This window comes from Coccinella septempunctata, chromosome 1 (genome assembly GCF_907165205.1).
Source record: "Coccinella septempunctata chromosome 1, icCocSept1.1, whole genome shotgun sequence".
NCBI lineage: Eukaryota > Metazoa > Arthropoda > Insecta > Coleoptera > Coccinellidae > Coccinella > Coccinella septempunctata.
Window position 1 is genome coordinate 52,282,639 of NC_058189.1, and position 11,597 is coordinate 52,294,235.

The 11,597-nt window shown below is 33.5% G+C and overlaps 4 protein-coding genes across 4 annotated transcripts; 3 read left to right on the forward strand and 1 right to left on the reverse strand.

Moving 5' to 3' along the window:
- Positions 1–1,234: 1,234 nt before the first annotated feature.
- LOC123320714 (anaphase-promoting complex subunit 4) lies at positions 1,235–4,319 on the forward strand. Its single transcript, XM_044908118.1, has 5 exons — positions 1,235–1,408; positions 1,471–1,599; positions 1,700–1,866; positions 1,921–2,646; positions 3,059–4,319. Exons 1-5 carry the CDS (start codon positions 1,303–1,305, stop codon positions 4,106–4,108), a joined length of 2,178 nt encoding a protein of 725 aa, XP_044764053.1. The 5' UTR covers positions 1,235–1,302; the 3' UTR covers positions 4,109–4,319.
- A 430-nt stretch (positions 4,320–4,749) lies between these two features.
- LOC123313149 (ER membrane protein complex subunit 8) lies at positions 4,750–5,816 on the reverse strand. The gene is made up of 3 exons (XM_044897891.1): positions 5,494–5,816; positions 5,295–5,441; positions 4,750–5,134 (listed from the first exon to the last, which is right to left on the reverse strand). Exons 1-3 carry the CDS (start codon positions 5,692–5,694, stop codon positions 4,886–4,888), a joined length of 597 nt encoding a protein of 198 aa, XP_044753826.1. The 5' UTR covers positions 5,695–5,816; the 3' UTR covers positions 4,750–4,885.
- Positions 5,817–6,168: 352 nt separating this feature from the next.
- LOC123316112 (chromosome transmission fidelity protein 8 homolog) lies at positions 6,169–11,370 on the forward strand. Its single transcript, XM_044902091.1, has 2 exons — positions 6,169–6,293; positions 10,808–11,370. The coding sequence occupies exons 1-2, from the start codon at positions 6,274–6,276 to the stop codon at positions 11,100–11,102; spliced, it is 315 nt and encodes a 104-aa protein (XP_044758026.1). The 5' UTR covers positions 6,169–6,273; the 3' UTR covers positions 11,103–11,370.
- On the forward strand, positions 7,392–10,947 carry LOC123316102 (general transcription and DNA repair factor IIH helicase subunit XPB). Its single transcript, XM_044902080.1, has 4 exons — positions 7,392–8,093; positions 8,198–9,700; positions 9,818–10,039; positions 10,808–10,947. Exons 1-3 carry the CDS (start codon positions 7,443–7,445, stop codon positions 10,004–10,006), a joined length of 2,343 nt encoding a protein of 780 aa, XP_044758015.1. The 5' UTR covers positions 7,392–7,442; the 3' UTR covers positions 10,007–10,039; positions 10,808–10,947.
- Positions 11,371–11,597: the final 227 nt, after the last annotated feature.

The following is an 11,597-nucleotide window of genomic DNA, read 5'->3' on the forward strand; positions in this document are numbered from 1 at the left end:
TGTATGTACATATAGGACATGATTTACAAAGATTTACAAGAAATATACCTAGTCTACTTTCTATATTTCATAAGGCCACAGCAAGAATTTGTAGAGGTGACTTGAATTTCGAGATAGTAGATATATTATTGAATATTATAAGGAATGTTGTTCTAAACGAAGTAGTTACATATGTACCATCACATTTTATTTCAAGGCATGTCCGAAGAAAATACTTAACTCCAATCTGGATTCAATATTAGGAAGAGAAAAGATGTAAATCATTCAGTAAGCCCTGTGACATCGGCAAACTCAAAACTCAATATTTTCTGTTGATCAGTGTCACAGAAATCTAACACTGGAAAGCCACACGATAAAGAAACAGGAGCAGTAAAATATTACTGCCAGGAGTGCCAGAGAAGAGCAACTAAACCACCTGATGGAGAACCTATCAAAATAATTGAAAAAAAAATTGTGAATGATTAATCATCATATAAATATTTACTTGGCAGTAAATTTCATATTATTTGTGAAAGTATCAATAAACATACTCAAAAGTATTGCCCTTTTCTCTATACCACACATGTTCTTGCTCAAGGAAGGTGAAATGTTTAAAAAATTCACTTTAACGATTAATTTTTCTCTGTGCAGCCAGAACGCAAAGCAGGGGTCCTTTTATCTTCCCAAATCACGAGTAATTTCAGTGTATATAAAATCAGACTCTGGCGAATGAGATAATAGTGTTGTTTTACACAACTCTCAAGTTTTTTACATTAATTAAAATCAGAAAAAAAAATTTCAGGTAGTATTTTTTTTATACGGAATCTATTATTTTATCAACACTTGGAAGTTTCAAGTACGAGAAAAATATAGTTGATTTGATAACATTTTCGAAGTTGATTTCAGTCAGAGACAACCTCTATTGTTGTCTTCTCTTTCAGTACAAAAATTGCTTCAAATTAATAGAAAGTCTATAAATCTACCGACAACCACCCAAAAATGCAACATGGAGGTTCAGCGGGCTTGTAGAATTCCCGAGTTTACTCGATAACTTGGTTGAAGCGGCAACGTTGATTTATTCTCTACCAGCTACCAGCTTGACGTTTACTACCAGGGACTACTGTTATCTCTCTTTTCTACCACCCCCCTCTCTCTCGTTGGTATTCCTCGATGCGGTGAACGGGAAAACCACGTGAAGGCCTGTCCATGTATTATTAGGTCTATGGTTTTTCTATGCCACAAAATTTGAAAAAACAAAAACATAAACAAACATCAATTCAACTTGATAGCATAAATATTGATATATGTGCTTTATAGTACAAAATGCTCCCTACAATTAAGCAATTAGAAGAAAAAAATTTACCATATGAAATAGGTCATATGGTTTGGAATGACCGAATGGATTTAGTTGCTTATTCAACAAGTAAAGGTTAAATAACTTTTTCCATTGGTTTCCAATCAGGATTTTATGTGTATTGCTAAAAATTCCAGGTGAAGTCGCTCTACATCGTCTCACTTGGGCAAGAGCTTGGATATTATGTCCTCCCAGTAAAAACATAAAAGTTGAATGCATAACATTCAGACCTGATGGAAAAGTGATAGCTATAGCTTATTCTAATGGTAGGATTATTAAACTATGTGTCCAGGACAATAGTCCTTTCAATCTACAATTGTCAACTTTTTTCAAAATCCTCCCAGTTTCTGTAGAATATAATTTTAGGTGAAGTTTGGATAGTAAGTATTGAAAATAAAGCTGTTTGTACTTTCATATCTTCAAAGAAAGATATTTCTTGTATGTCCTGGGTCCAAGAGAAGAGCAAACAGAAAAATGAAAGTTATGAGAAGTTCTCAAATGATGATGAACACCATAACTATATAGAATACATTGTGAGTAATTTGAATAGTGTCATACATAATAAGTTAATTTTTTTGTATTACTAGGACTTATCTGCCTCGTATTTAGCTGAGCCACCTTTAATGTATGCTGAAGATAATATTCGATCTCCTAAAAAGAGACAACGACCAAGTCTTCTTAATGAACAATATGAACTCAATATACTTGCAGTTGGTACCAAAGGTGGTGATATAAATCTTTATGTATATGGGGAATTCCCTTTTGTAGAATTGAACATGAATGATTGCCTGGGAATTAAATGTTCTATTGAAAATATTCTATTCAAAGAAGATCTAAGCAAGATTTCTGTAACAATAAAGGATAGCAATAATGATGTTAAAATTGCAATAATTGATTCTGCAATGATCAAATCAAAAAGCAAAGAAATATTTGCTTTTGCTCATAAATGTATTCAGTTGACTTATTTGATAGAAATTATTTATAGTAGCATAAGGAGTATGAAAGAGAGCTGGGAGAGTATTTTAATAGAAATGGATAATAAACTATCCAAATATGCTAGTAGATGTTCTGAAGATGGTCTTGCTGCTGAATTCTTGGATTTATTAATGTTTGGCAAATATTCAGAAAACATGCAGGAATTCCTTATCCGTGACCTTACTAAAAAAGGATTAGAAAAGTTTGGGGAGGGAATTGAAGTGAGCTATTCTACCATGCAAGAATTACTTCTGAAATATGTAACCAAATATGGTCAATCCATTACATACCACTTAGCAGAACTTCGAGGAATGGTTAGAATGCGGCACAAATATTATGTGAGTATTCAACATAAAAAAATTTCATAACTATCAACTATATAGGGTGTCCCATCGGAAGTGCCCATTAGAAGATTCAAAACTGTTTCATGAAATTGCTTTCAAATGCAAACAGTATATTTTAATGCTGCATTTCAATTCAGAACGAAAAATAGGTAGGGTCTTCTAAAATTAAGGTTGAAAACTACCTAACATAGCTATAAGGAATACCACATGAAATTAATGTGTCCATGACATCCATTTACATTCTAGCCAAGAGTAATAGATCTTTGCAAATATTTTGAAAAAGGAACCTTTGTATAAATTTTCTAACAGATCCAATATACATTTCTTCATGAACTTTTAACAGGCATTCCTGATGGAACTGATGAGATTTTTCATTTTTGATGGTGACTTCAAAGTTTTTTTTTAGTTTATCGATATATGTGAAGATAGAATTACGGAAGGCATTAGGTCAACAGGAGCCTTTCTTATAAAAACTGGGGAAATGCATCAAACAATCAACCAGTCTATTGTGAATTATAAATCATTTTTCCGATGGCTTTATAGAGCTATGATGGTTTTATTGGAAGAAGCTGAACCACCAGAGTTGCACACAATGACTCAACAAGAATTGGCTCATATTGCTGAATTTTTTCAAAATTTTGATAACATAGAAGGAAATGGAAAAGGTTTCATGATGGAAAAATTAGGACAGTATTTATCTGATGAAGCACTAATAGCCCCTCCAAAAATGGAAGAAAATGAATGGTACGCTTTTTTAGCTGAGAATACTTGTTTGAAAAATGACCCACTTATCTTAGAACATGATAAAGAATTCTCATTGATTCAACAATTTAACAAACTTAAATCGAGCTTGTCTTTCATATATTCATCATCGAAAAACATGCATAGACATTTCAGAAAATTCAAAATATTCAATAGTATAAACTCACCTGATAAACTTATTCTTGAAAGTGTCAATAGGGAAGATTCTATGTTATATTTTTTTCCTAAATCGATACATGAAATCACTTTATTACAAATCGGTTTAAATGATGCTGATTGTAATACAAAAAGTTGCGATTTCAACTTTATCGAACATAGTGAACCCAATCTTACATATGAAGTAAGTGATATGAAAATGTATTCTTCATCTACAATTTCTCTGCTGCTGCGAGATGTAAATAATCGAACATCAATATTATATCAGTTTCCCATAGATGCAGCTTTATATTTTACTCGCGAAATTAACATCTCCACCCAAAGTTTGTACGATAACCCCAGCCCATTACTGGTGAACGGTACATATTTAAATCCAAAAATATACAAAGATATTCAAATGATTGGATCTCACCTAGCTGTTTCTGGAAGTAGGAAAGTTGGAATTGTATTATCAGCAAGTAGGCATAAAGTTAAATTATTCGAAATGGAATGCGAAGACGACGATGATGATGATGAGGATGCTGATATGAGTATGTAGATATCAAATTGAAGGTGAAAGAGAAATAAAAGGGAATGTAATTACGGAAGATTAGATCAATAACTGGGTTTTATTATGTCGATAGAATCATGAATCATTGTGAAGTTTTGTATTTGAAGTAATGCATTTTGTTGGTTCATAATTTTAATTCTGAATTCTTGTTTTCATGTTTAACTGTGAATTAATAAATTCTGATGATCTGGTAATCACTAGAAAATGAATGAGGAATATTGAATATTTAACCCGATTTCCAAAATGAATTATTTTGATTGACAATGAAAAATGAAATTAGTACCTTCAAAATTATTTCAAAATCGGCTAGTGCCAATAACTGAAAGGTTTCATTATATGCTAAAAAAAACCCTAAAGATCTTCAAAAGTTATAAATGTATATTATATCAAGAAATATCCCAAGTCCTAGGCATTGTATAAGGGGGAGAACTCTAAACCTGTGAAATGGTTGAAATGTTTTCCTACAGTTAAAAATCTGCCTATTCCGAACATTCTTCCTATTATACCTTCCAATTGATATGTTGAACATCCACTTCTTTTACCTGCAAGCCACCTCTATCTATAAAGATATGAAATCTTTCTATGACAAGCTGAATGAATGAGGCACAGTAAAACTACCAATAAAAATATGCAGTATTCACTCAACATATATTATAAATCATTAAATAAAACAACTTATTGTACTGAAATGATGGAATAGTTAAATATAAACCCAGGAAATTGTGTGATAGCATTTCAAATTGAAATTATTACTAATACAGTGAATCATAAAAGCCCTTCAATTGCTTCGTTAATGGCTGGATTCAACCAGTCCAATTTGATGTCATCAAGGTGGTCATCAAAATCATTTATTGTATAATATTTTTCTTCCATGTTCAATTGGTTACAAATATCGAAAGTTTTTTCTGGTTTTACACAAACTCTCTTTGGATCACATGGTCTATATGAACCATCACTGAATTGAGCTACTTTAATAGCAGACTTCCACGTTGTTCCAACTTGCATGTTGTCCACCTATAAGATGATATTACAAAATATATAATTCCCATAAATGAACGATTTCTGACCAATAAAGAAATATGGAAGCACCCACATACTTATTGGAAATGTTATCTATGAATAACATTTCATTTTAGCTGTACATGTAAGCTTTGTCAGACAATATTATACTCACCACAACTAAACATGGGTGATTAAAATTAGAAGCGAGTTTGTCGGTAATTCTACTTTCAGATTTTTCAAACGAATTTTCCCTCAAATTTTCATGGGCAGTATAGTAACCAGCAATACATAAACCTTTCTTAGACACTAGTTCATCAATCTGAAATGGACTAATCAATAAAATTTCTTGATGCAGTGTCATACATTTTTACTTGTGCAAGTGCAACTTCAGCCATTGGAGTTAAATTCAGGCCGATATGAAACAGCGGTACTGCATCCTCGAAAGTAATTTCTTTGGATTTGGTTGATACTTTGGCTAATAAAACTCCATTTACAGCACAGTGAGGATATTTTGTAGCATGTAATATGATTTTGCAATAAGCTTGTGCTTTGAACGTTATACACTCGGACATAATTCAGAAAAATGTATAAGAATGCCTCAGATTTTCACAAACTATCCTGTTTAATCGTAGCCCTAGTTCATTAGATAAATTCGGGATCGGGTAGTGTAAGGTTAATTAGAAATTAGGATGACATTCACAACACAGAACTCAAAAAAGAATTCTTTATTGAGAACACAATTGTCAGATAAGAGAACATTACAAAACTTGGAAAATAGATGGCGATTGTATACGTTTAAAAAAGTGGAGGTACATTTCTACATTTTACACTTCTCAAGTTCATTCTTATCCACTTGTTATCCAAACAAAATTTTTCAGAATATTCATTTTATCCATGTATACTGATTATGAGTAACACAATAAATAAATAAAGTAAAAGTAAAATAAATTGAAATTGAATTGTCACGAAAAAGATATCTGTATCCTCTATCGAAAACGAGTACCGACAGTATCGTCCTCTAGCGTGAAACACTTAATATAGATAATTTGAACTTTCTATACAAATCGTACAGTATGAAATAAAATTTGAAGGTGACCAGTTTCGGATTATTCCTTTCGTTGTTGTGTTCAGTTCAAGCTTCTTTTCTCGTAATGCCTATTTTAATAAGAAAGTAAGTAGGCCATACTTGTATATTGCATGACCAATATACAGCAAATAGCAACATTATATTGACGCTAAAAATTAAATTGACAGCGACTTCTAACAATAAAGTGGCGGTAAATGAACAGGATCGTTCAAAATTTGTCTAGAAAATTTCTGTTCATTAATAGAAAATTTCGATAAGATGATGAGAAGATTATTTTTATAAAAATAAAATCCTACGAGAATGAAAATATCAAATTCGAACGAACATAACATGAATGAAAAAATTATCCGCTTGGTAGGTTAGAAAATGTGAGCAGATACATTCTTGTCAAAAGCCAGTGGCGTAGACAAACTTGGCTTCGTCCGCCAAGTTGCTGAGTTTCACTTCAAATCGAAATGTGAAGTGGAACCCAGAGACAACCGTGGAACCTCTTTGGTGGAACAACGAGGTATATTCGAAGCAAAGATTATAGAGTTAGGTTATTCTGTTTCGAAGTATAGGCAAAGTAGCCGAAACCAAAATATTCAAGACAAATTGGCTGGTCTATTCCGCAGTTTGGAAACATTAGTTTGTGTCTACAAAGATTGACTTCTTTGATGTCTACCCGCGTTTGGCAACAATACATATTTGTATTTCGTAAAGTTGCAAATACGTTAACTAAGGATATTTTTGGAGGTGATGATAAAAGCTTCCTCAAAAATCGGTAATGGTGAAGTCAAGCAGCCTCCTCAGAATTAATGAGGAGAACGGAGAGATGGCGATCGAAAGCGCTTTTGTTTTGGAGCTTCTTGCACCGGTACAGTTCTGGATTTCTCGCCTCACTAATATTTGCTTCTCTCCATCTGCCATTATAAAGACTATCTTACCTTGAGATCCTAGATAGGCTGTATGAACGCAAAAAAAAATTAAACACTTTGGAAAGAGATTAAACAAACAAGGTCACTACTGTGCCCGTTAGTTTTCGGTTGGCCTTATTCTTCACCAGATATGCCTTTCCTGGAGAAACTTTTTTGTCCTTAGTGGCAAGACCACAAGGTGAGGTGAAGGAGTTCTGAAAGTTAGTAATGTTTATGTTCTGTGGTTAGTGCTCTCAGCTCTGTGGTTGATGAGTGACAGTTGTTTCCAAAGATTAGGTTAGGTTAGGTTAGAAATTAAATACCACAAATAAGAAACATGGGGCCTCCTAAGAAAAGTAGTAAAAGTGAAAAATCGAAAAAACGTAAAAGAGAAGAAGACGATTTATGGAATTACGAGGAGGATGATACAAATGATGCCGGTGATGAAGCTGCTGTTCCTAATGCTGCTGCAAGGGATGCAGAAAAAAATGATCAGAATATTGATGAAGATGAATTTGGAGCTAAAGATTACCGCTCACAAATGTCCCTCAAACCGGATAATTTATCACGTCCACTTTGGGTTGCCCCTAACGGGCATATATTTCTTGAGTCATTTTCTCCAGTTTACAAACATGCACATGACTTTCTTATTGCTATATCGGAACCTGTTTGTCGACCTGAACATATTCATGAATACAAACTTACTGCTTATTCCCTGTATGCAGCTGTGAGTGTTGGACTTCAAACTAATGATATTATTGAGTACTTAAAACGGTTGAGTAAAACTAGTATTCCTGAAGGAATTATTGAATTCATCAAGCTCTGTACTCTTTCTTATGGAAAAGTGAAATTAGTTTTGAAACACAATAAATATTTTGTTGAGAGTCCCCATCCAGAAGTACTTCAAAAGTTGTTGAAAGATCCTGTTATTCAGGAATGTAGATTGAGAAAAAATGTTGAGAATGAGGAGGAAGATCTAATTACTCAGGTAAGCATTGACTGTTTTTTCAAGATAAGTTTTTATAGTTGGTTCATTTGTGAATGGTGAATGAGAAATAAAATGAGCTCATCATAGAGTCCATTATTTTCTAGGTACAGGAGAAGAAAAATGTACCTAGCTTTGGTGTAAAATCAGGACCTTCAGAACAAACATCAGAGGAAGCTAGTACAAGTGTTCCAGAAGATATTACAAATTTCTACGATAAAATGGATAATGAAGATGATGAGGAGGAAAGTACTCTACAGACAGTTTCTTTTGAAGTCAATCAAGAAAAAATAGAAGTTATTCAGAAAAGATGTATTGAATTAGAACATCCACTTTTAGCAGAATACGATTTTAGAAATGATACTGTTAATCCTGACATCAAAGTAGATTTGAGACCATCAGCAGTTCTAAGACCTTATCAGGAAAAAAGTTTGAGAAAGATGTTCGGAAATGGGAGAGCTAGGTCTGGGGTCATTGTCCTACCTTGTGGGGCTGGTAAATCTTTAGTTGGAGTTACAGCATGTTGCACTGTTCGTAAACGTGCTCTAGTTCTATGTAATTCTGGAGTTTCAGTAGAACAGTGGAAACAGCAATTCAAAATGTGGTCTACAGCAGATGATAGCATGATATGTCGTTTTACATCTGAAGCTAAAGATAAACCAATGGGTTGTAGTATTTTAGTTACAACATATTCAATGATAACTCACACTCAAAGAAGATCTTGGGAAGCTGAACAAACTATGAAATGGTTACAAGAGCAAGAATGGGGTATTATGGTTCTAGATGAAGTACATACTATACCAGCAAAAATGTTCAGGAGAGTTTTAACAATTGTACAATCTCACTGTAAATTGGGACTTACTGCAACCCTTCTTCGTGAAGACGATAAAATTGCTGACTTGAATTTTTTAATTGGTCCAAAATTATATGAAGCAAATTGGTTGGAACTTCAAAAACGAGGTTTCATTGCAAGAGTACAGTGTGCTGAAGTTTGGTGTCCTATGACACAAGAGTTTTATAGGGAATATTTAATGTGTAAAACAAGTAAACGAATGTTATTATATGTCATGAACCCTAGCAAATTCAGAGCAACTCAATATCTCATTCGCTATCATGAAAGAAGGGGCGACAAAACAATAGTCTTCTCAGATAATGTCTTTGCTTTGAAGCATTATGCTATAAAAATGAATAAACCATACATTTATGGTCCAACATCGCAAGGAGAAAGGATACAGATTTTACAGAATTTCAAATTCAATCCAAAGGTAAATACGATATTTGTGAGCAAAGTGGCTGATACATCTTTTGACCTGCCTGAAGCTAATGTACTGATTCAAATTTCATCCCATGGTGGTTCAAGAAGGCAAGAAGCTCAGAGATTAGGTAGAATTTTGAGAGCCAAGAAAGGGGCAATTGCTGAGGAATATAATGCCTTTTTCTATACCCTAGTTTCACAAGATACGATGGAAATGGCTTATTCGAGGAAAAGACAAAGATTCTTAGTGAATCAAGGATACAGTTATAAAGTAATCACTAAATTATCTGGTATGGAGGAGGAACAAGATCTGTTGTATAAAACAAGAGAAGAGCAAGGACAACTGTTACAGCAGGTGAAGAAACTTTTTTTTAATATCTTGATTCAACAGCTTAAGTTGAAAGCACATAAAATTTATCTTTAATCATGTATAAAGGTATCATAACATATTGGTTTAATACATTTTTTTCAGGTACTTGCTGCTAGTGATATTGATTGCGAAGATGAAAGGATGCCAGGAGAGGGAGGAAGAAATGTAGCATCTGGAAGTAGAAAAGTTGGACACATGGGATCGATGTCTGGTGCAGATGATGCAGTATATTATGAATTCAAAAAATCGTCTACGAATAAGCATCCTCTGTTCAAGAAATTCCGATATTAAATACTAATGTTATTTTCTCATTTTGATATAATAGTAAGTAATAAAGTTGAGTTTTGTATAAGTTGCATTTTATCTTTTTTTTTACTTGAAATCACATGTGCAACAAGATTAAAAGCTTAAACCTTCAAACCTTCAAAAAGCTTCGGTAGAGCCCAGCTCTTCATAGTTTTTGAAAACTCCCATTAAAACACCAAAAATCTTCATCCTCGATGTAAACAGATGACTTGGTACTAACTCCAGTTACAAAAGTTCACACCAGGTGGCGCACCGAAGATTAATCTAAATAAAGGAAACCTAGCTCTTTAAGCATCTTCCGAAACGAAAATATCTACTGAAAAATTTCCCAAATATCCTCTGGATGTAGCTGCGATTTGGGCTCGAAATTTCAAAAACCCGAAAACGGCTGAATAGATTCTGACAAAAATCCATAGGCTGGATCACGCTTCAAATAAGCACCAATGTACAAAATTTCACAGCGATAAATTTAAAATTGCGAATCTTACCCTCAACAATTATTTTCAAAAGTTTGAATGACTTGAAAACGTTTTTCCGTTTTCACCAAAAAAAATCAAACAACATTTCTGTTGATATGTCATGGTTTCAGTAGAAACCATCAAAGATATTTGAATGCATGTGATGTTTGCTAATTGGTTGTTATGAATACTGTTCATTGTGATTTTGACCAGTATTTCTCTGATTATGCAACATCCATTACGCTGAGAACTCAAACAAAAATCTCTCTCCTTATTTGAAATGAAGATGCAGAATAGGTGGAAAATACTCATTCAATGCCTTTTTCAGATCCACAAAAGATGAAAACCATGATTGGTCCATTTTGGAATTACAAGGTGATATCAAATCCCATTCAGAATCTAATCTAGAGAACCAATTCATAGGTGACTTGCATTTCACCAAATCAGGCGTACCCATATTGATAATTGGCCATCATTTGTTATATGGTAAAGAGGTACCACTTGAAAAACCATTTGTAGTCTTGGAAAAGAAGACTGAGGACCACAATACTGAATATATCGTCAAAACCATTATAAGAAAACGAATTATATTCAAGACTAGGCCTAAACCAATAGTGAAGTGAATATACTGAAAATTTATAATGATCTTGTTACCAAGAATCTTTTGATACCAAACAATTCAATATTCAATATTTTCATGGATATTAAAATTGCTGATATATTTTAATAATTATATGATCAGTCCTCAACTTGTTAATTGAATACTCCTAATGCCTGTTTGCACCGTTTTAGATTTAAGGTAAGCTTAACTTTAAGTCATATTTCAGTGACTGATATGGTAACTTCTATATCATCATTCATTCATTCACTGGTGTATCCCGTTAGCGAGAATAAATCTACAAAAAGACATAAAAAAAGAACAGACTTATAATCTCTTAGGTCTAATTGCGACTGTGTGCCTTCCTGTGACTGAAGAGACCCAACCGTGACCTACAGATCCTTCCACACTCTGGGCATGGATAGTCACCAACCAGATCTGGCCGCCGCTGTATCCTTCTCGAGTCTCAATTATAACTGTGTACCAAAGACCTCCACTGTGACCTGTCTAACGCCGGTTG

What these genes read in the sequence shown, in the direction of transcription:
- LOC123316102 (XM_044902080.1), top strand. Translation starts at nt 7,443, where the DNA reads ATGGGGCCTCCTAAGAAAAGTAGTAAAAGTGAAAAATCGAAAAAACGT. An exon ending in AGGAAGATCTAATTACTCAG is followed by an intron (nt 8,094 to 8,197) that starts GTAAGCATTGAC and finishes ATTATTTTCTAG; the next exon opens with GTACAGGAGAAGAAAAATGT. An exon ending in AAGGACAACTGTTACAGCAG is followed by an intron (nt 9,701 to 9,817) that starts GTGAAGAAACTT and finishes CATTTTTTTCAG; the next exon opens with GTACTTGCTGCTAGTGATAT.
- LOC123320714 (XM_044908118.1), top strand. Translation starts at nt 1,303, where the DNA reads ATGCTCCCTACAATTAAGCAATTAGAAGAAAAAAATTTACCATATGAA. An exon ending in ATAACTATATAGAATACATT is followed by an intron (nt 1,867 to 1,920) that starts GTGAGTAATTTG and finishes TTGTATTACTAG; the next exon opens with GACTTATCTGCCTCGTATTT. An exon ending in GAATGCGGCACAAATATTAT is followed by an intron (nt 2,647 to 3,058) that starts GTGAGTATTCAA and finishes GTTTTTTTTTAG; the next exon opens with TTTATCGATATATGTGAAGA.
- LOC123316112 (XM_044902091.1), top strand. Translation starts at nt 6,274, where the DNA reads ATGCCTATTTTAATAAGAAA. An exon ending in ATGCCTATTTTAATAAGAAA is followed by an intron (nt 6,294 to 10,807) that starts GTAAGTAGGCCA and finishes TGCCTTTTTCAG; the next exon opens with ATCCACAAAAGATGAAAACC.
- LOC123313149 (XM_044897891.1), bottom strand. Translation starts at nt 5,694, where the DNA reads ATGTCCGAGTGTATAACGTTCAAAGCACAAGCTTATTGCAAAATCATA. An exon ending in CTGAAGTTGCACTTGCACAA is followed by an intron (nt 5,442 to 5,493) that starts GTAAAAATGTAT and finishes AGTCCATTTCAG; the next exon opens with ATTGATGAACTAGTGTCTAA. An exon ending in ATCACCCATGTTTAGTTGTG is followed by an intron (nt 5,135 to 5,294) that starts GTGAGTATAATA and finishes ATCATCTTATAG; the next exon opens with GTGGACAACATGCAAGTTGG.